This window comes from Gymnoscopelus microlampas (assembly GCF_963454915.1).
Source record: "Gymnoscopelus microlampas genome assembly, chromosome: 17".
Lineage (NCBI taxonomy): Eukaryota > Metazoa > Chordata > Actinopteri > Myctophiformes > Myctophidae > Gymnoscopelus > Gymnoscopelus microlampas.
In genome coordinates this window covers 45,562,907-45,587,318 of record NC_139954.1, presented here as the reverse complement: position 1 = coordinate 45,587,318, position 24,412 = coordinate 45,562,907, and the positions used below count along the sequence as shown (strand labels likewise).

The window sequence follows — 24,412 nt, the reverse complement described above, 5'->3', positions numbered from 1 at the left end:
AAGAGGGTGTTTTGTACGCGTTTTTTAGCCTAGGGTGCTGACCTGTTTTTTTTTCATAGTGCCAAATTAACCCATTATGACCGGGAACGCACCTGTGTATCATTTTAAGATTTCTTCGGCTATTCAAAAATAGCAGATCTACAAGCTCATAGCGCGGCACCGAGTGCCGCGCTATGAGCTTGTAGGTCTGCTATTTATTTATTTTTAAATCGTGAAAATGTGTGCAAATCTTATATGAAACTCAAATCTTTGCTTCTGGGGGTCCCTGGAACAAAATATTTCGAGATCCGGGGGGTCCGCGGACAAATACATATTATTTTGGTGGCAGTTTGAGAACCACTGATTATAGCAATATTTTTTTAAACAAGAAGACATTTGTAGAATCCCCCAGAAGCAAAGATTTGAGTTAAAAATGTTCGGTTTAAAAAATATGTATTCAAAGAGTTGCACAACTTTTCACGAGTTTTTCAAAAATAGCAGATCTACAAGCTCATAGCGCGGCACTCGGTGCCGCGCTATGAGCTTGTATATCTGCTGTTTTTGAATAGCTACAAAGGAATCTAAAAATGACACACAGATGCGTTCCCGGTCTCAATGGGTTAAGACCCCGACTCAAAGCCACTGATGTCACTGCGCTCACATTTAAAAGACGTACACGTGTTTCCGCTGTAATCATATTATCCTCAGAAGTGAGTGACAACATATTTTGCTTTCAATGTAGAACCTCGCTGCGGGGCATTCCTCCATCTAACTTTACACCCACACATACTGTAGCTATAGGCCTATAATGCTGCACATTTTGGTCACATTTTCTGTCACAAAGGTCTGATTGTGTGATCGTTCAACAGCAAAGTAATGCAGCCTACTACTTCTTCTTGCCCCCATTGCGTCTCCATTACGTCTTTCTGGTCATCTCAACATACCGGCTTACTCTCTGTTATTCTTTCTATCGTTCTCTCGATCCGCAGCCTTTATCCCCCCCCACCACCAGTGGTGGTAAAAGTACTCAATTGTTTTACTTAAGTAGACATATACTGCAATGTAGAAATACTCTGTTACAAGTGAAAGTCTGGAATTCAAAATTTACTTGAGTAAATGTACAAAGGTATTGGCATCAAAATATACTTAACGTGCCAATAGTAGAAAGTACTGATTATGCAGTCTTTTCAAAGTTTTCAAATGCATAACGTTTTGAGAATAGCAGATCTACAAGCTCACAATGGTGGAGCTTGTAGATCTGCTATTTTCAAATGGCCGAAATGTATATAGGGCTGAAGTGGTTAATGTGTTTTTTTTGTAATAATAATCCAAATCTACAAAGTAACTAAGGTTTTCATTTAATTGCAGTGGAGTAAAAGTACAATATTTGCCCCTGAGATGTAGCGGAGTAGAAGTAAAAGTATTGAAAATTGGAAATACTCCAGTAAAGGAACATTTTTACTTAAGTACAGTACTTCAGTAAATGTACTTAACTACTTTACACCCACTGCATACCGACTTTCTTTACTCTTTCATCCATCCATCTATCTTTCTCTCTCTCTCGCTCCGCAGTGCAGCCCCCCCCCACTCTGTCCATAAGGCATGACCTGAATCAAAGCAGACCAGTAGGAACAACGCCCCCCTTTTTTTTTTGGCAGTGATAAAAAGTTAATTGGTAGTGTGTGACCACTCAGAGTCCTGGGTCACTGCCCTGTACGGCGCTCAGGCTCACTGCCTTGATGAGGAGACCTGGACGGCCAACAAAAGCAACTTCAAAACCTCTCTGACCACAACCCACAAACGAACAGCTTTCACCAGTTAACTCATTTAACAAATCTTTCTCCCCACCCCCCCCCCCCGACAGAGACGAAATGCAGCTCAGCAACCACCGGATCACAAGCAGTAGAGCTACCTTAGGCCAGTGGTTCTCAAACCTTTTCATGTGAAGGACCCCCAAATTGACACTTATTATCCCGCGGACCCCCATTTGAAAAGATATGCCAGGGACCCCCATAAGAGAAGATTTTTACGGCTCTAGCAGTGATTCTCAACCATTTTAATTTCAAGGACCCCCAGTTTGACATGCATTAAGGCTATGGACCCCCATTTAATGGCATTTCTATCTCTGGGACCCCAATTTATATTGTAAAAACAATGTTAATTTAACTGTGAGAGTGTACAAATGGAACCAAATGGACCCGTTAGGGTCCATTTGGTTCCATTTGTACACTCTCAGAGTTACAGACCCATAAGGGTCCATTTGGTTCCTATCCATCATTTAGCTGGGGACCCCCTGGAACTCCCTCAAGGACCACTGGGGGTCCCCGGACCCCACTTTGAGAACCAATACCTTAGGCAATCACACTATCACTCCACAAGTTCAGAGCTGATAATCCATTCTAGAGAATAACGATAAGTAATCTTATTTATTTATCGTATATTAGCTCAAGGCGCATTGCAAATTAATCTCCAAAGTGTCGGTAAAGAAACAACATACAGTACATACTGTCAGTGCCAGTGGTGGAAAAAGTATACTCACACGTTTTACTTAAGTAAAAGTATCAATACTGCAATGTAGAAATACTCTGCTACAAGTGAATGTCCGGAATTAAAAATGTACTTGAGTAAAAGTACAAAAGTATTGGAATCAAAATGTACTTGAAGTACCAAAAGCAGAAAGTACTCATTGTGCAGAATGTCCCATTTCACAAGTTTTCAATTCTTTTGAAAATAGCAGATCTATCGTGACGCATTGTGAGCTTGTAGATCAGCTATTTTCAAATTGGCAAAATGTATATAGGGCTGAAGTGGTTAATGTATGTTTAATGATAATGACAAAAGTAACTAGTAACTAAAGTTTTCAAATAATTGTAGTGGAGTAAAAGTATAATAGTGCTGAAAATTGGAAATATTCCAGTGAAGTAAAAATACATGTACTTAGTTACTTTCCACCACTGACGATAAGTAATCTTATTTATTTATCGTATATTAGCTCAAGGCGCAGGCACATTAATCTCCAAAGTGTAGGTAAAGAAAGAACATCAAAGGCTGCAAGCAAATACATACATACTGTATAAGAAAAGAATAATCACAGAGAACAAGGGAAGGAATAAAGCAATTTAAAGTAGAATGTGTTTCTCGTCGTAAAATAATAATGCGCCTGCGGTTATCTGGAAGTAATCTAGCGTGATTAGTCCATGGCTCTCTCCCAGCGGCCGCTCGCCCTCACATCTTTAAGCCTCTCTCTCCTCCTCCACTGTAAACACACACTGCTTGTTATGTCTCACTGCCAGGACCGGTGCACAATAAATTAAATCAAACACCAAACAACTGTAACGTGTGACATTACAGCAGAGTTGTGCCAGGAAAGCAGGAGAGTTTTGAAATGTTCTTCTTCTTATCTGTGCCGTGGTGCAGCTGATGATTCAGGTCATATGTTCTTGACTGTACTGTATGTCAACAGGCCTATTCACACTTCACTGTCTCATGTGGCGTTTACTGTTTACTAGTTCAGATTCTTTGGTTGATTTTGAGATAGCGAGATAAAGCTGTTGTGATGCTTGTCTGAGTCGCAGGATGGATTTCTGGTCAGTCAGATGACCATCATCAATCGTTTAAAAAACAAAGTATAGTATACATATAGTAAGTATAGTAACCAAAAACGCCAACTCGAACTTGCTCTCTCAAACCTTACAACATTAGCATAACATTTGTAAAATGATGATGTTTTAATAATAATAATAAAATAATAAATTGTTCCACCTGTTCTACATACTGCCAACCAGGTGACTGAGGCTTTAAAGTTGTGATATTTTTTTTGTTTAAACCTTTTTTAAATCTTTTGCATTAATACATTTTTTTTAATGAAGGAAACGAAAAAGAAATTACATTTATTCTTGACCCATAAAAATTGGTCCGCGACCCATAAATGGGTCTCGACCCACTGTTTGGGAAACAGTGATCTAATAAACAGGAAAAAAAGAACAGGAGACCTGGCTTTCTCTCTTCACTGGCCTGGAAAATGACTGATGGAGACAGAGAGAAGAGGAGCAAGATGGATGAGGCCCTCTGATGAGAGGGGTGGAGTGGAGAGACATATGAATGACATGGTTGGTGTACAGTCTGCACACACGACGGTCGTGTGCAGACTGTGCACCAACCATGTCCTCTTTGTGAGGACATGGTTGGTTATCAAAAGGAGGAACATTTCCTCCACCATTTCTCACCTTTTAACCACCACAAAAAGGAGCCCTTCACCCATTTGATTCTGTGTCAAAAAATATTAGAAAAATGCAAATAAATTTGTATTTATTAAATATAGTATATAATATAATTAAATATTCAAATATGTTTTTTTTTTTTACACAGAATCAAATCATGATTCACCAGGAGCCTGGATGGCTTGGTTTTTCCAGGCTTAAAATTATTTTTATAAATATCTTCGGAAATCTCTATGGGACAAATGCATGGGCTTTCTATCGGTGGCACCACAAAATGGCCGCCACTGCTATGCCCTTTACCAGCAGTTATTATCAGCCACTGGAGTAGGTTTACCTGTATTTTGATGTTGTTTTCACTGTTTGTTTTGGTTGACCCAAAAACGTCCCTGTCAGTGTCAACCAAAACAAGCAGTGAAAACACCAAAATACAGCGAGAAACACCAGGCACAAACACCAGTGGGTTGACAGCCACTCTGGTTTAGATATATGATGGTAAATGTTAAATGGTGCATTCTAGAGCCTTATATTAGAGAGTTCTGCCACTGAGGGGGCAGAAACAGCGTCGGTCAACTGTAAACTGGAAATAGTGACAAACGCCCATAGGCTCCAGTGCATTCCGTAAACTTCCGGTTTAGGGCTTTGTCACTAATTGCCAATAAAATGCTATGTAGAAGACCTGGCCCGAAGAAGTGGACGGAGATGACGTAACTCTCCTTGAATGGCTCCGGTTCATTCCTATAGCGCTCTTCTCCAAAAGCGGTTTATTACAATGCATGTTACATTTTCACACACAAACATGGCGGAGGAAGGAACCATTCGCGGAGTTAGGGGTTCAGTGTCTTAAGGACAACTCGACAACACGCACCCATGAGGAGCAGGGTGGGCATCGAACCAGCAACCTTCCGATTCCATGACGGGCCGCTGTACTTCCTGAGCCACTGCTAAGCTATGCTTATGACGTAACCGTTAGTGAATGGAGGGGGAGCATTGAACAAACCACGTTTTACTGCCAGATACACAACTGCACCTCACAAGTCCCCTGGGGGCATCATAAAACAAATACCACACACACAACATAACAAGTCCATATCGTCTCTGTCGGGTAGAAACCTCCATACGTACAAAACTGTTACTTTTCAGGATTAAAATTCAAAAGTAGCAGATCTACAAGCTCGAAACGTGTCGCTTCGCGCCACGTTTCGAGCTTGTAGATCTGCTACTTTGTGTGATGTTGTAGTATGATCAAGTAGGGCGTTAATTCACGAAAAAACACAAACAGTTAGAATATGGAGATAAGAGGTTTCTGCCCGACAGCAACGATGATGAGAGGGAGGTCAAGATCTGTTTTTAACTCGTTCCGGGTCCAGTTGGTATACTGAGGGTAGAAGCATGCTGTGGACAGGATAAGGATAAGGATAATTAATTCCTTTTAACAGGTCGTTCATGAAAGTCCTTGTGGTCTTGTTTCCAATGAGAACCTGTGAGCAATTAGGGGTTAAGAGTCTTGCTCAGGGACAAATTTCATTTCATCGACGCATATGCTGGGATGGCCTGGAATCGAACCTGGGGCAACCAGGGCCTCTGGTTCCCTAGGCGTGCTCACTAACCACCCAGCTATGGCCGCCCCATTACAGGACCACCTGTCTACATGAATGAAGTGAACTTCTGCAAAAAGCGCGCGCGCGCGCACACACACACACACACACACACACACACACACACACACACACACGGGGGTACAACAGCCCTGGCCCACACAGGAGGTGGTTGTAAACAGAGAATGTCTGAAAAGAAGAACTCACAGCTTTGAAGTCCTTAAATCTCAACTTAGAGAAAACGATCCATTCATGTCAAATGATCCTCTACTGTAGAGATAAAGCTATAAGCTATTTGCTGACAATGTTCAGTTCAGGACTAGCCTTGGATCTAATCAAGACTATCGTAGATGTATTTTATCCAGTCTGACTTTTGCTTTGGTATCATTAGATATCTGTGATAGTCTTGATCCAAGGCTAGTTCAGGACAGTTTAGTTTCCATTAGAACACCCTCTAACAAAGTGGTAGGCTATATCGTGTGGTTAAAGAATGAAAGTGACAGAAGCTATAGCTTGGTGTGGTGAGGTTATGATATTGTAGGCAGTGGTGGAAAAAGTACTGAAATGTTTTACTTAAGTAAAAGTATCAATACTGCAAGTGGTTAATGTATGTTTTGTAATAATAATCAAAATCTAGTAACTAGTAACTAAAGCTTTCAAATAATTGTAGTAGAATAAAAGTACAATATTTGCCTCTGAGATGAAGTGGAGTAGAGGTAAAGTATTGGAAATTGGAAATACTCAAGTAAACAAATACCTTAAAATACTTAAGTACTTATAAGTACAGTACTTGAGTACATGTACTTAGTCACTTTCCACCACTGATTGTAGGTTTGCTGATGCAGTGCATCTCCTGTTATACTATAGAGTCAACTGTCATGGTTGTACAACATTAAGGGACAGCAGGGTGTCAACACACAGGACAATGATTCTGCTTAACAAGCATGTTGGCTAACCTATCTATCCCTAACAAATAATACCATTTCATTGTTGTTTGTTTGTACTGGATAATCGATTCAGCGACCGTTTTGCTCCCTCTGGATCACTGGATCACACAATAGCCGTTTGTCTTGCAGAAAGCCAAGAAGTTAAAAACGTATCAATCATCCGAATCTTTTGAGACGCATTAAAAACCAGAACTTTACAACCAACCAACCAAGATAATAATAATAGACCTCCTGCTAGAATGGGAATCCTTGTTTTGTGGTGGCTGGTGGCTCACTGTTAAAGTAACTTCTAAATCCACGTTTCAGTTGAAACCCCCCTTTTGTAATGGATTAAAAGGCTTAGTTACCTCTCAGACTGGGTCAGTGGTTAGTCTCCCTCCAGACACTGAAGACCGGTCGTTCCGCTGCCCTCTCCCCGGTGGAAGTGATCTGACAGGCGGGCAGAGAGAAGAGGAGCAGCCGGGGAGAGAGAGAGAGAGGCGGAGCCTGGAGGTCAAGGTGAATTTACTATTGTACGTCTTGGCCCTGATACACGACTGACAGTCATGGATGAACTTCAACATAGTGTTTGCACTCTCTCTCTTTTTGGTCCGTATATCTGCATATACGTTCAAATTTCAAATATGAAGTGCTGAACCCATGGCCACGGATGTTACAATGATGTACGGGCCATCAGAAGTACCCGTATCTTCCGTATTGTTCAATAAAAAAACATTTAAATCCGATTGGTGGCCATTTTCTCGTGCTTTCACCACGTGACCCTATCGGTTGGGAGGTGTATTGCACTCTGATACATTATAACTCTCTGAAAAAAATGGCCACCGATAGGATTGAAATGCTTTTTATTGAACAATACGGAAGATACGAGTACTTTTGAGGGCCCAAACATACTTTTAACATTTGTGGCCATGAGGTCAGCACTTTATATTTGAAATCGGAACGTTTATGTAGATGTACAGGCCAAAAAGGGAGAAAGTGCAAACACTATTTTGAAGTTCATCCATGACGGTTATGACCGTCTTGGATCCATGGCTATTCAGGACTCAACTTTTTCATGTCAAGGACCCCCAAATTATTATATATTTGGCTGCGGACCTCCATCTGAAATGTTGTGCCAGGGACCCCCATCTGAAATGTTGTGCCAGGGACCCCCATACTTGTTATAATTCGATATTTTCATTTTTTGGAATCAACCATGGTGAATCATGACCATGAAACATTTGATTCTGTGTCAAAAAAGATTTGAAAACCGCCAAAAAAAATGGTGTTTAGGCTATTAAATATAGTATATAATACAATTTGTATCTTTTATGTTTTACACAGAATCAAATGTGTTATGGTTATGGTCATGATTCACCAGGCTTGGTTCCAGCTCCAGGCTTAAAATAATTTATATCAATATTTTCGGAAATCTCTATGGGGGGGAAAATAATGTTTTATTTTTTTCTGTGGCACCACATAATGGCTGCCACTGCTGTATGCCTCATTAAGCAATAAAGGTGAAAATTGTGTTCATTGTTAATGTTAATCATTTGTTGGGGGAAAATTCAGAAACCACACCATTTTAATTTGTCTTAAAGTTTATTCAAATGAAGTCATAGCAGGTCTATATACCACATCATAGGCAAATAGAAACAGGTTGATGTGCAAATGACATCTGGACATCAGAGAGAGAAGAGACAGAGGAAATAGACAAGGACATTTATGCCATAGATCAGGGGTCTTCAACGTGTTTCAGCCCAAGGACCCCTTAGCTGAGAGAGATGAAGCAGGGACCCCCCAACTATATCATTTGTATAAAATTGTGTTGCAGATTAAACGTTTTCATAGATTTCATAGATAGCTTCATAGACTTGTTTTGTTCAAGTGGTTAATGTAAAACATTTTTTTATCCATTAACATAAATATTTGGTAGCCCCCCCTGTAGTAACTCTGAGGACCCCCTACGGGTCCCGGACCCCCTGTTGAAGACCCCTGCCATAGAGGTTTCACTTTCATTTTATGTCAAGCGTCATGGTGACAGTACACTGACAAACAGAGTCATCTCTCAATGTGCATCACATCTCACACACACACACACACACACACACACACACACACACACACACACACACACACACACACACACACACACACCAAAAGCATGAAATGTTGTGTGACACACTTCTGACATCACATAATAACAATGAAATATTATATTTCATCGTTGTGCAAGGTCAAACACTAAATTTAAGAAAGCACTACTCGTATAAAACTGTGCCACAGATACAGCAGACAGTCGAGAACCAAGCAGGACAACTGTGCTTACACGTGGGAAATCAGTAACGTTCTTCAAATTTATAATTCTTCTATTCTTCTAGCACTGACTGACTGCGATGAGTGATACGTCAGCAATCTCTCCACAAACTCGAACACGGCTTCACTATCAGTTTATTAGCCATTTATGTCATCTTCAAGATATCCCCACGTGAATATCCTCAATCGTGACAATAGACCCCAATAGTTTAAAATCGTAAAATCTATATACAATGGCATATTATTTGGGGGTTGCTGACTGTTACTTCCAAGTCCCATGAAATACCTTTCACCCATATTCAGCATCAAAGCCCTCCGATATAGTCATGGATATCGTTCAAACATCAAAATTACGTACTGACTGGCTGAACAATACATACCAGTTCATTCATCCATCCATTTGGCAGAAAGAATGGTGCCCGGCGCCATCAGCTAACATTCTTGTTCAAAGCAGCCAAACTAAGTCCATCAGCAATGGGAATATTTTGTACTACTTTTCCTCAATAACGTAGCCATTTTGTTATTCATTATGAGTCCTATATGCATTTGGCCAGGCCCAGACTGAATCTAGATACACATTTTGTTGATTTTGTGTGAGTCTGTGTGTGTGTGTGTGTGTGTGTGTGTGTGTGTGTGTGTGTGTGTGTGTGTGTGTGTGTGTGTGTGTGTGTGTGTGTGTGTGTGTGTGTGTGTGTGTGTGTGTGTGTGTGTGTGTGTGTGTGTGTGTGTGCGTGCGTGCGTGCGTGCGTGTGTGTGCATGTGTACCTAAAACCTAATGTAGTGTTTATTTTGGATCACAAGTGTATCACCTTTACCAACATAAAGTCATGAGCTTTTGAGTATGGCAATTGTTGACTCATCTGCATTCTGCAAATGATGTTTGGGCCGGATCATGAGATTGCTTGCTCATTTTGGGGGATTTCAACAGATTGATTGTTCACGTCCTTCTTACTCAACCAACCCTCATGTTTTTTTTTTTTGTCAAAGACCCTGCTGTGACACAACACAACAACCAACCACATCACTCCACCAACGGAAACCACATATTTACAGACAATGCAAGGTTGTGGTTCAACAATAATGCACCAAAATGCCCTCTTTGGACTCATGTGCTCTGAGAGCGACTATACCAGTGGTTCTCAAACTTTTTCACGTCAAGGACCCCCCAAATTGAAATACATATACCGTGGACCCCAGATCTGAAAATGTTTTGTGCCAGGGACCCCCAGAAGAGAAGATTTATATATATTTAAAAAAACAATCAAAATTATTCAAAATGTTCCAAACATTTTCGATATTTTTCAAACATTTTCAAAAATAGCAGATATACAAGCTCGCAGCGCGGCACAAAGTGACGCGCTGCGAGCCTGTATATCTGCTATTTTTGAATAGCCAGCATATAAATACTTAAAGTGGTTAAAATGATAGTGATGCTATGTTTTTGCTGGGGACCCCCTGGAACCCCCCTCCCCCAAGGACCCCTGGGGGTCCCCGGACCCCAGTTTAAGAACTATAATGGACTGTACATTTCCTCGATACATCAAGATTGTTTCAGGTTACAAAAGTTTTACAATGAGATGGTGGATACTGCATCCTACCAACGTGTTTCCTTTGAGATGATGGTACACGTACACATACAAATATACTGTACATTGAGCTTTACTGTAGTCCCTGTAATTACCTCAGTAAAGTGGCAGCACATTGTCAAAAAGGTACCAAAATTAAAGACAAAAAGTCAATAAATAAATACAAAATATATAAACTACATTCAATAAATAAAATGTATTACAAATAATAGAAATATAAAAACAATCAATATTAGCACATGTTGTGCAAAACACAAGAAAAGGATAACTCTCCCAGTGCAACGCAAAGTGCTTCTCAAAAACAAGAAAAACAATATAAAGGTCAAAATTACAGACAAAAGTCAATAAATAAATACAAAGTATATAAACACTGTGTTCAATAAATAAAATGTGTTAAAAATATATAAAAACCAATATAAAAACAATCAATATTAGCACATATTGTGCAAAACGCATGAAAAGGATAACTCTTAGTGCAACACAAAGTGCTTCTCAAAAAAAAAAAAACAGTATAAAAACATTTTAACATTCATTAAAACAGAGTGGGTTGGGCCTCAGTGCTAAACCTTAAAGTCTTGCAAGCATTATTTCATAGTTTTTTACATTATCTCAGTAATCCTGTAAACAAAGATATAGCTCAACTAGATTTCCTTATTAACCTTATTTACTCAACACTCATTATAACATTGTCATTGGCGAGCACTGTATACAGACAGAGAGAGATGCAAGCATCAGTAGCATTAATGCTTCTGGCAGGTAGTTAGACCTAGAGAGAGAAAGACAGGTAGAGTTGGCAGGTAGTTAAAGCACCACTATGTAACTTTCCTCTTCTACCCCGCGGATTTGAACCCGGGTTTCCTACGCAAGTGCTGACTTTTTTTTTTTACCATTGAGCTAATAGAGCCTGCCTGCTTGCTCAGGGGATAAATTGAATCTTGACCATCAGGTCATAATTCGTGTCCGATCCTGCATGTCTAGGTGAGACATGACCTTTATTGTGACACTTGCTTTTGTAAACGTATGTTTTCTCATGCCAATAAAGCTCTTTTGAATTTGAATTGAAAAAAACTGAATTGACCTTTGACACGATCTAACTGTCTCCATAGAAGAGCAGGGAGACACAATACAACCTCCCTAATTATATAAGTTATATTGTATTAACATACTCTACCATACAGATTGGTCAAAATTGCATTTTATTCATTAAAAAAAGTTACATAGTGCCGCTTTAAGACAGATAGAGTTGGCAGGCAGTTAGACAGAAAGAGAAAGACAGATAGAGTTGGGCCCATAGCCTACTGTACATACATACATACATACATACATACATACATACATACATACATACATACATACATACATACATACATACATACATACATACGTACATACATACATACATACACGTAGACAGAGGCGAAAGAGGAAAGCACTTCTCGGCCATATAATAAGGATACGGAATGTTTTTTGTAAATGAGGAGTACTGTGGTCTCAGTAAAGGCAGAATGGTGACGTCCTAGAAACCCAAAGAGAAAGGAATGTCCAGTATTGTCTATTGTTGAAGAAGAGGTCCAATAATACACAGGAGAAGAGTCCAGCTTCTGTCCTTTACCTGTAAAAATAAGTCACGAGGAAGGCAGAGTGATCAGTTAGGATTTCAGTCATTTTGGTTTAATGATACCAGTTATCGGTATGAAATCATAAGACATGCAATTTCAATCTATGCATTTACCAGCAAGCACTAACACATATACAGGCATGTGCTGCCACCTTGTGGTAGAGACTGAAAAATTTACCACCATCTTTTGAAAAAAGAGGGTGATAGAACAGAACGCACCTACGGATGGAAGGCATCTGAAGTTAATTAATATTAACATGAATAAGGGCCAGATGCTTTCATTAAGACCCACAGAGATTGTATTTTGGGTACACAGATTCTTTTTTTCAAAACTGAATGGATATGTGGGTCCTGCTGCTTAGCTGATGGCACACACGTGCACGTGCACACACGCACGCGTACACACACACACACACACACACACACACACACACACACACACACACACACACACACACACACACACACACACACACACACACACACACACACACACACACACACACACACACACACACTTGGGCCATTCCCAGGGTCTGGGGTCTTCTAAGGACCGATTAGATGCTGGAGTTCTTTGAAAACTAAATTAATTAATGTGCATTCTCTGACTGGGAACATTAATCTTCACAAGGGGCCAATGGACGTGGAGTGAACCAACATCAATTAGGCTCAATCTGATTAATTCATTTTCAAAGTGCCAGACAAAGAGGAATAGACTGAACCAACGGACATGCGCTCTAAAATGCAATTTGCCTTTGAATTGAGCATTCAGCGCAATGCATTGTCTTAACCCTTTAAGACCGGGAACGCATCTGTGTCTTTCTTTGGATTTCTTTGGCTATTCAAAAATAGCAGACTTACAAGCTCATAGTGCGGCACCGCGTGCCGTGTTATGAGCCTGTAGATCTGCAAATATTTTTTAACTCAAATCTTTGCTTCTGGGTATTCTACGAATGTTTTCTAAAATAGTTTTTTGAAAAAACGTATGTTTCTATATCAGTGGTTCTCAAACTTTTTCATAATTGTCAAGGACCCCCAAAATTATATGTATTTGGCCACAGACCCCCCCATCTCAAAATATTTGGTTCCAGGGACCCCCCAGTAGCAAAGATTTGAGTTAAAAATGTTCACTTTAAAAGAATATACAGTATATAGAAAGAATATATTCACAGATTTGCACACATTTTCACAGTTTTTCAAAAATAGCAGATCTACAAGCTCGTAGCGCGGCACTATCTGCTATTTTTAAATAGCCTAAAGTATAAAATAACGCTTTTTTTAGCTCAAATCTAAAAATGACACAGATGCGTTCCAGGTCTTAATGGGTTAAAAGAGGAAATCAGGAACTTCTGCAAAGACTTCAAAACAGAGCACTGTGGGAAAAGAGCTTCAAGAAGAAACAGCGTACATTCAGGCCGAGTTTCTAGGTGGCCGAATCCTACTTGTCACAACGTTTTCACAAATCCCTTCACAATGTCTTTGCAAAAAAAACGTGACCGGTTGTCATGGCTCCCACTGTTCCCACTGTCCTGAAGAATGGCCCTGCACTCGACAGCAAGATTATTTTACAGTGTTTAATCTACTGTGGGGACAAAAAGTTCTCTTGAGCAGTGGTTCCCCCCTCAAGGGTCCTTGAAGGGGTTCCAGGGGGTCCCCAAAGTCAGTTTAATAACTTTAACCCTATTGTACGTCGGCTATTTGAAAATAGCCAATGTGCAAGCTCCCAACGGATTGCATCGTGACGCCTTGGGAGCTTTCTACTTGTAGAAAACAAACACACTTTCTACTTGTAGAAAACAACAAGCTTTCTACTTGTAGAAAACAACAAGCTTTCTACTTGTAGAAAACAACAAGCTTTCTACTTGTAGAAAACAACAAGCTTTCTACTTGTAGAAAACAACAAGCTTTCTACTTGTAGAAAACAACACACTTTCTACTTGTAGAAAACAACAAGCTTTCTACTTGTAGAAAACAACACACTTTCTACTTGTAGAAAACAACAAGCTTTCTACTTGTAGAAAACAACACACTTTCTACTTGTAGAAAACAACAAGCTTTCTACTTGTAGAAAACAACAAGCTTTCTACTTGTAGAAAACAAACACGCTTTCTACTAGTAGAAAACAACAAGCTTTCTACTTGTAGAAAACAACAAGCTTTCTACTTGTAGAAAACAAACACGCTTTCTACTTGTAGAAAACAACAAGCTTTCTACTTGTAGAAAACAACAAGCTTTCTACTTGTAGAAAACAACACACTTTCTACTTGTAGAAAACAACAAGCTTTCTACTTGTAGAAAACAACAAGCTTTCTACTTGTAGAAAACAACAAGCTTTCTACTTGTAGAAAACAACAAGCTTTCTACTTGTAGAAAACAACAAGCTTTCTACTTGTAGAAAACAACACACTTTCTACTTGTAGAAAACAACAAGCTTTCTACTTGTAGAAAACAACACACTTTCTACTTGTAGAAAACAACAAGCTTTCTACTTGTAGAAAACAACACACTTTCTACTTGTAGAAAACAACAAGCTTTCTACTTGTAGAAAACAACAAGCTTTCTACTTGTAGAAAACAAACACGCTTTCTACTAGTAGAAAACAACAAGCTTTCTACTTGTAGAAAACAACAAGCTTTCTACTTGTAGAAAACAAACACGCTTTCTACTTGTAGAAAACAACAAGCTTTCTACTTGTAGAAAACAACAAGCTTTCTACTTGTAGAAAACAACACACTTTCTACTTGTAGAAAACAACAAGCTTTCTACTTGTAGAAAACAACACACTTTCTACTTGTAGAAAACAACAAGCTTTCTACTTGTAGAAAACAACACACTTTCTACTTGTAGAAAACAACAAGCTTTCTACTTGTAGAAAACAACAAGCTTTCTACTTGTAGAAAACAAACACGCTTTCTACTAGTAGAAAACAACAAGCTTTCTACTTGTAGAAAACAACAAGCTTTCTACTTGTAGAAAACAACAAGCTTTCTACTTGTAGAAAACAAACACGCTTTCTACTTGTAGAAAACAACAAGCTTTCTACTTGTAGAAAACAACACACTTTCTACTTGTAGAAAACAACACACTTTCTACTTGTAGAAAACAACAAGCTTTCTACTTGTAGAAAACAATAAGCTCTCTACTTGTAGAAAACAACACGCTTTCTACTTGTAGAAAACAACAAGCTTTCTACTTGTAGAAAACAACACACTTTCTACTTGTAGAAAACAACACACTTTCTACTTGTAGAAAACAACACACTTTCTACAAGTACAAAACATTTTAACAACACAAATCTCATTCAGGATAGTCCCTGGCACAAAATCTTTTCGGGTGGTTGTCTGCGTCCAAAATTGAAAATACATATTACTTTGGGGGTCCTTGAGAACCACTGCTCTTGAGACTCTGAGGAGACGCTGATGGCTGGAAACGAAAGCCAAAAGCGGCACTTTAACTCTTGTTTTCCACATTTTGGGCATATCATAGGCGGGCGGAATTTTTTCAAAATGTATAAAATAAATAATAATCTACAAGCTCAGAATGCATCACAATGCGACGCAATGTGAGCTTGTAGATCTGCTATTTTAGCCATTCATCGTACAAACAAAGTATATAGAGCTTAAAGGTAGGGTAAGTGATATTTTTTGGTTAAAACAAAAAGTATTTTGTTAAAAGGTTAAAATACTATATTCTGATAGTAATCATTGCTATAGAGTGTTTGTTCAGTAACAGGAGTCTCCCCGTCTCTCCAGCTCTTTAATAAACAGAAAATACATTTTTCGGTAGGTGTCAAAATCTCAGCCAATCAGGAGAAAGTACCCATTTTTAAGCTTAATTAAAAATTAATTAGTGTTCCAGTTCAAATTTTGTCTGCTCATTTCTTAGTGTCATCACTTCCAATTTCACTTGTTTAATCTGTATCCTGATTGAGTTCTCTGTTCTGATTGGATAAAATTGGAAATGAAACTGAAACTGAAACGAAAATGCATTTTCTGTTTTATAAAGAGCTGGAGAGACAAGGAGACTCCTAATACTGAACAAACACTCTATAGCAATGAGTACTATCAGAATATAGAGCTATTTAACAAATATTTTAACCAACGCAAATCACTTACCCTACCTTTAATTAGTTCAATAAATGTTAAGTAGCCTATTAACAGAAAACATCTATTTGAATAAGATGTAATCTCAATGTAACTCACAGGCAACAACACACAAAACAACTGCATGCGTTTAGTGCAGCGCTGGGACCTACTTGCTGTGGTGCTGGGGGTGGGGCTGCTGGGGGTGGGGCTGCTGAGGGTGGGGGCGGGTCTGCTGTGCAGGTTGGGGGGGGTGGCGGGGGGAGTGGTGGTGACGGGGGCTGGACGCTCCTCCGCCGCCCCGGATGGGACGTCCCATCGATGAGGACGAGGAGGAGGAGGGGTGCTGCTGATGTTGGTGCTGATGACCGGCGCGGATGGGCTTGGCTAAAATAACAAGCAGGAGACAGATCTTTACTCATTCCATATCACACATTATAACTCTAGCATCCCTTGAAGACTCCACCTTCCCGTAGCACTTGCCGTAGCCTTGACGACCTTGCAGGCTTATGCAAAGGTTATAATTAAGCAATATTACACTCGAGGGTGTGCTTTACCGTCATTATTGGCACGCCAGTGATGCGGTCAGGAACGAGGCGGAGCCGAGTTCCTCAAGCATCACTGAAGTGCCAATAATGTAGGTAAAGCACACCCTCGAGTGTAATATTGCGATTATACAACAGTTACCAACAAAACACATCCAAATGTATTCATATTGTGGGGCAATTCATAATAAAAATGTTTCGCTATTATCCGTTTCCGTGTAAAGACAAGAGTTTATTTGACTGAGACATTAAATAGTCCCTGTAGCAGCGCTCTGAGGCACCGTCTCATCAACACAGCTGATTCCAGTAGACTATATGCTCCGTCGTACGACCGTGTCACGTGGCCAAAATAACTGATGTACAAGCTGACAACGCGTCGCCTGAACTTGTAGGTCGGCTATTTTTGCCGTGCGATACCTTCGTACTTAACAACATAGTCCATTTTGCATAGCTGTTTGTTCTCCGGTGGCGGCGGTGGGTCAGGCTACTGTCTGTTTGTTTTCCTACCATGGGACAGCGTGACGTCACAGCACAGCTGTAATGGTCTAATCAGGTGCGGACTGCAGTGAGGAGTGAGTTATTAATGTGATTAGACTAGATAGCTATTTCAACCAATCAGATTGCTTGGTCGGAACTACCTGTTGTATAATGTAATTCAGATAGCATGTTATGTAGACTAGTCAGGTTCATTTGTAGACATGGCATCCTATAGTGTGTATAGTTTTAATGTACAGATTATTGTTTTGTTTTAATATTATACCGACTGATGATAGTTTGTTGGTTTACCTCCCAGCAAGCACAATGACGTCATGATGACGTTATGATGACGCCCGGTCATCACCCCGGTGACGTTCAGGACTAGGCCAGATCACAGCCCATATGGGGATGATCTTTACGTCATTTACAGGACGTCATCACCGGGGACATCATATGGACATTTGGACAGCAATTTTGGGTGATGAGAAATGTGTTTAGATGACGTCCTGGAAGTGACGTTTTTGTGGTCAGGATTAATATTTTGGTTGAAATCAGGTGATATTCTGGGCCAGATCTGACTTGTCTTGGTTTGACTTGATCTAGCCCCAAATCGAGACGTCACTGATTGGTCCGGGTCCTGACTGTGCTTGCTGGGCTGTGATCCTAGATTACTATTTCTATGCATTTGATGTATTACCTTGTGTTACGGTACTTACGGTAAATCACTCTGGATTAAGAGCGTCCGCTAAATGCCTACATTGTAAATTGTAAACCCTATAGCATCTCTAGTCTGAGGGTAACATTAGCTGAAAATAACAGCAAAGATATTTCAGTTAGTATAGGGCCCATTGGAAGACAGTCAACCATGGATTTAAGTAGTTAATTACAATGGAGAGGTACTTTATTTTTGATGCTTTTGTGACGCTGTAGTATGATCAAAGTGTTACTTTACACCAGGGGTTTTCAACCGGTGGTCCGCGGACCACCAGTGGTCCTTGAGGGGGTTCCAGGGGGTCCCCAGCCAAATTAATAGTTAGCAACCAAATTGACCCTTATATGTCTAACGGCTGAGAGTGTACAAATGGAACCAAATGGACCCTAACGGGTCCATTTGGTTCCATTTGTACACTCTCAGAGTTAAATGAACACTGATGATGATACAGTGTAGATTGGGACCCCCAAGAAATTTAAATGGTTGAGTCCCTGGCATATCTTTTCAAATGGGGGTCCCTGGGCTAATATTTGTCAATTTGGGGGTCCTTGATGCGAAAAAGGTTGAAAACCACTGCAACACAGTACCTATCTGTGCGGAGTGTCCTCTCCTGGAGATGTTCTTGGCGCGCACGGCCTCCTTGATGCGGTCCACCTCCTGCTGGTAGCGCTTGCGGTCCCTCATGGCGCCCTCCTTGGCGTCCCTCAGGGCGGCTTCCAGGGCCTTCACCCGCTCCGCCGTGGCCCGCAGGCGCTTCTCCAGCTTGGGCAGCTCACAGCGCAGGTCCGCGTTGTCCCGCACCAGCTAAGAACAGAGACGTTACACAAACGTTTTAGCTTTGAGACACAAAAGAGACATTTTGGTGTCTCCCCCAGGACCCAGACTTACACAAATCTGTGGTGGAAAAAGTACTTCAATGTTTTGCTCAAGTAGAAGTATCGATACTGCAGTGTAGAAATACTAATAAGTAAAAGTCAGAAATTCAGAATTTACTTGAGTAAAAAGTATGAAAGTATTGGTGTAAAAATGTACTTAAAGTACCAAAGTAGAAAGTACTCATTATGTAGAATGTCCCATTTCACAAGTTTTCAAATGTATAAAAATCTTTTGAAAATAGCAGATCTACAAGCTCTCAATGGGTTACTTTACACCACTGACAAAAATACATTATGAATAAACCACTTAAGCCCTAATCAATATTATAAAACAAAAACAAATCGTTTCTCCCTGGTCTTTTGGTCCTTTTAATCAAGATTCAAGAGTTGTTTTATTTGTCACTCACTCATACAGCAGCAAAATGTTTTTATTAAACAATTAGGCACTGCATAGGAAAAATATATATATCTTGTTACTCGAGTCATAGGTGGTAATTGTAAACTATACTCAGGTTAGGTTGTCTCATTGAATGTGCTATATCTACGGTGTGTGTGTGTGTGTGTGTGTGTGTGTGTGTGTGTGTGTGTGTGTGTGTGTGTGTGTGTGTGTGTGTGTGTGTGTGTGTGTGTGTGTGTGTGTGTGCGTGCGTGCGTGCGTGCGTGCGTGCGTGCGTGCGTGCGTGCGTGCGTGCGTGCGTGCGTGCGTGCGTGCGTGCGTGCGTGCGTGCGTGCGTTTGTATTACTATACTTGCGAGGTAGCCTGGTACTACTTGCGAGGACCAAGTATAGTAGAATTCGAAGAAATATACATTGTGAGGACCGTTTTCCTGGTCCTCACAAGACAAATGGTTGTTTAATATAGTTAAAAAAAATGTTTTAGAGATACGTTTACAATTAGACAAACATTCAGGTTAGGATTACACATTTAGAGGTTAGGTTTAGGGATTGGAATGAGAGTTAAACATGATTTATTCTTAGTTGCGCGCCAGTGTCATGCACCGAAAAATAGCCGATCTATAAGCTCACAATAGAGGGCTTGTACAGTAGATCTGCTATTTTTCGGCTTTAGGCTTACGGCTAAAAATGGCAAAATGTATATATTTTTAAATGACATTCATAAAAGGGCTGTGTGTGTGTGCGTGCGCGTCCTAACTGACCTGCTTGTGAACCTTGGTAAGTTGCTCCAAGTTGTTTTCCAAGAAGATGATCCTCTGTTTCTGGGCCTGACTTCCTCCAGCCTCGTCACTGTCATTCTCTGCACTCTGAAAGGTCAAAGGTGAGGATATGAACCATAATGGTACATGCACATCAGTAAACACATGCAAAGCACTGTGGGAAAACAGACCAGCACAGGTTGGCTGAGTTCACTACACACCAATGGTGTAAAATAACTAAGTACATGTGCTCAAGTGCTGTACTTAAGTACAATTTTGAGGTATTTTTACTTTACTGGAGTATTTCCAATTTTCAGTACTTTTACTTCAACTCCACTACATCTCAGAGGCAAATATTGTACTTTTACACCACTACAATTATTTGATGTCTTTAGTTACTTGTTACTTTGCAATTATCAATTATTATATTATAAAACATACATTAACCACTTTAGCCCTATTGTATACCTAGGCTATTTGAAAATAGCCGATCTACGTTTCCACAGAAGGAGCCATGAGATGGTGCAAGAGTGACCTCATGTGGAGATCACTGGTAAACACTCCCAAAACCCACTTGAGACTAAAGACATGGATCCTGTCATGTACAGTAGATAATAGATAGATAGATACAGTAGATAATAGATAGATAGATACAGTAGATAATAGATAGATAGATACAGTAGATAATAGATAGATAGATACAGTAGATAATAGATAGATAGATACAGTAGATAATAGATAGATAGATAGATACAGTAGATAATAGATAGATAGATACAGTAGATAATAGATAGATAGATACAGTAGATAATAGATAGATAGATACAGTAGATAATAGATAGATAGATACAGTAGATAATAGATAGATAGATACAGTAGATAATAGATAGATAGATACAGTAGATAATAGATAGATAGATACAGTAGATAATAGATAGATAGATACAGTAGATAATAGATAGATAGATACAGTAGATAATAGATAGATAGATACAGTAGATAATAGATAGATAGATACAGTAGATAATAGATAGATAGATATAGTAGATAATAGATAGATAGATACAGTAGATAATAGATAGATAGATACAGTAGATAATAGATAGATAGATACAGTAGATAATAGATAGATAGATCAGTAGATAATAGATAGATAGATACAGTAGATAATAGATAGATAGATACAGTAGATAATAGATAGATAGATACAGTAGATAATAGATAGATAGATACAGTAGATAATAGATAGATAGATACAGTAGATAATAGATAGATAGATACAGTAGATAATAGATAGATAGATACAGTAGATAATAGATAGATAGATAGATACAGTAGATAATAGATAGATAGATAGATACAGTAGATAATAGATAGATAGATACAGTAGATAATAGATAGATAGATACAGTAGATAATAGATAGATAGATAGATACAGTAGATAATAGATAGATAGATACAGTAGATAATAGATAGATAGATCAGTAGATAATAGATAGATAGATACAGTAGATAATAGATAGATAGATACAGTAGATAATAGATAGATAGATACAGTAGATAATAGATAGATAGATACAGTAGATAATAGATAGATAGATACAGTAGATAATAGATAGATAGATACAGTAGATAATAGATAGATAGATACAGTAGATAATAGATAGATAGATACAGTAGATAATAGATAGATAGATACAGTAGATAAGTCAGAGCTGGCGAGGGTAGAGAAATAAAGTTACTCTAGAAACTCATTCATAATAAATGTAACAAATCGACAGAATGACTCATGAATTCTATTGCAAATTCTATTGACACTACTAAACAGAATGAGCCATCCTTTGCTTAAAGTAGGTCAAGTCCCATTGTGTAGAAAAGTTATAAAAAGTAATAAAATAGATGTTTGCAACAAAAATTCTCTTTAGGCAGCCCATGTCAGTGGTTCTCAAAGTGGTGTCTGGGGACCCCCAGGGGTCCTTGAGGGGGTTCCCAGCTAAAGTAGATAATACAGCATCAAAATGAGTTTAACCACTTTAAGCCTATATACAGTATTTTTATAAAGCAGATGATTGAAAACATTTGAAGAATGTGGTCAAATACAATACAATGTGGGGTCCTTGACATGAAAAAGTCAAGGAAAATAAAAAGTAATGTAAGCAGATGTACAATGTGATTGTGTACAGTAAAGTGTACTTACATTCTTCACCCGCAGATGCAGATCTTGGATGAAGTCCTTGCGGAGGTTCAGTAAGGTCTGGAGCTCCTTAGCCTGTAAAAGTCAACAGTTCGTTTGTAAAACTAACTACTATAAAATGTCTGTTAATAATAAAACTTTATAAATGTATTGTTATTAATATAATGATCAAATGCAGAGAGAGCTGACACAGTGTGTAGAGCTGTTAATAATACAACTAGTAATTGTATTGTTAAAATAAAATAAAAACGTACCACAGTCTCCTCCAAACCTTTCAGGTCCTCCTTGGCCTGATCTCGTTTGTCGTTCATGAACCTGGTAGGTCAGGAGACAGAGAGGACACTTTAGGTTAGCTAATAACATATAACAAAATATTCACTGCTTGTACCTTTAGTTTAAACCATTAAGACGTCTGTGTCCTTTTTAGATTTCTTTGGGCTATTCAAAAATAGCAGATATACAAGATCGTTGCGCGGCACTCGGTGCCGCGCTATGAGCTTGTAGATCTGCTATTTTTGAATAGCCAAAGACATCTAAAAATGACACAGATTATTTCCCGGTCTTAAAGGACGACTTCACCCATTTTCAACCTATCTTCAGGTCCTCACTAATGCTCATGATATAATGGTACAATTTTTTTCTAATCAGTCTGAGTGTCAGAGGAGGGCTGTAGACAGTTCAGAAACCCGTCTACCAGTGACATCATCGATGGGGAATCCAAGCTAATAGAAACTGCAGGCTTTGTATTCCTGGAAAGTTGCAATGCAATAATAGATCCCACTGTTCTCGCCTTAATAAAAATCTGAATCAAAAAATTGTAATCTTTTTGGGGAAAGAAATCCTGCCTAACGATGATGTCACTGGTAGACGGGTTTCTGGACTGTCCACAGCCTTCCTATGAGACACAGACCAAGTCGGAAAAAAATGGTATCATTTTATCATGAGCATTAGTGAGGACCTATTATATGAAGATAGGTTGAAAATGGGTGAAGTCGTCCTTTAATGGGCTAAACCAGTGATGCTCAACCTGTGGGCCCGGGGACCAGTGGTGGTCCCCCGCCGTTTCGGCGTCTGTGTGGTTGTGTATGGCTGCATAATGTGCGGCGTATATTGCAACATCAGTGCACCTTCAGAACAAAGAAATATCCACAAATTCAAATCTCCATGGGTTGACTAGTCGATAGAAAAGGTCATTTTGAGGGTGAATTATCCCTTTAAGATTGCATGGTCGTCAAGGCTAGGGCAAAGTGCTTACACCAGTCTCTGCAGTTTCAGGTCTTTCTCCCGTTCCTCAGCCTTCAGCTTGTCATAGTCTGACCGCAGGCTGCTCTGCTCCAGCTGGAGAGCCTGGTTCAGACTGACACACACACACACAGACAGAGACACAGAGACACGTTAAGGTCATGTATGGTTCAGTCATGTTCACGTTGTGTCACACACATCATCATGTCAGTTCATCATGCTCACTCTTTGAGTTCGTCCGAGAGCCTCTGCTTCTGCTCGATCTCGTCTCTGAGGCGGGACAGGTGTCTTTGGTGCACCTCTCTGTGGTTCTCCATCTGCTCCTCCAGGGTCTTCTACAGGCAGGCACGCACACACACACACACACACGCACGCACGCACGCACACACACACACACACACACACACACACACACACACACACGCACGCACACACGCACACACACGCACACACACGCACACACAGTACTTTTACTTCCGCTCCACTACATCTCAGAGGCAAATATTATACTTTTACTCCACTACAATTACTTGAAAACCTTAGTTACTAATTTAGTTACTTTGTAGATTTTGATTATTATTACAAAACATACATCACCCACCTCAGCCCTATATACATTTCGGCCATTTGAAAATAGCCGATCTACAAGCTCACAATGCGTCGCGATGCGACGCATTGTGAGCTTGTAGATCGGCTATTTTTCGAAAGATTTTTACACATTTGAAAACTTGTGAAAAGGGACATTCTGCACAATGAGTACTTTTACTTTTGGTTACTTTAAGTACATTTTGATGCCAATACTTTTGCACTTTTACTCAGGTAAATTTTGACTACCGGACTTTCACTCGTAACAGAGTAGTTCTGCATTGCAGTATTGATAGTTTACTTAA

At 39.5% G+C, this 24,412-nt stretch overlaps 2 protein-coding genes across 3 annotated transcripts in view; both read right to left on the bottom strand.

The window, feature by feature from the left end:
• lypd6b (LY6/PLAUR domain containing 6B) overlaps positions 1-7,175 on the bottom strand; it is a 46,271-nt gene extending 39,096 nt beyond the window's left edge. Inside the window, exon 1 of one of the 2 annotated variants that reach the window (XM_084083763.1) lies at positions 7,089-7,175. The gene's annotated coding sequence lies outside the window, so the exon portion shown is untranslated. The remainder of the gene's footprint in view (positions 1-7,088) is intronic. The other variant, XM_084083764.1, reaches the window with a different exon arrangement.
• Positions 7,176-12,044: 4,869 nt separating this feature from the next.
• Positions 12,045-24,412, bottom strand: part of kif5c (kinesin family member 5C) — a gene marked incomplete at its 5' end in the record, with an annotated part of 80,119 nt that continues 67,751 nt past the window's right edge. Inside the window, 8 exons of the mRNA XM_084085422.1 lie at positions 12,045-12,234; positions 16,496-16,709; positions 18,644-18,860; positions 20,089-20,193; positions 22,284-22,355; positions 22,535-22,595; positions 23,536-23,637; positions 23,748-23,857. Coding sequence (XP_083941548.1) covers positions 12,231-12,234; positions 16,496-16,709; positions 18,644-18,860; positions 20,089-20,193; positions 22,284-22,355; positions 22,535-22,595; positions 23,536-23,637; positions 23,748-23,857 — 885 coding nt within the window. The 3' untranslated portion in view covers positions 12,045-12,230. The remainder of the gene's footprint in view (positions 12,235-16,495; positions 16,710-18,643; positions 18,861-20,088; positions 20,194-22,283; positions 22,356-22,534; positions 22,596-23,535; positions 23,638-23,747; positions 23,858-24,412) is intronic.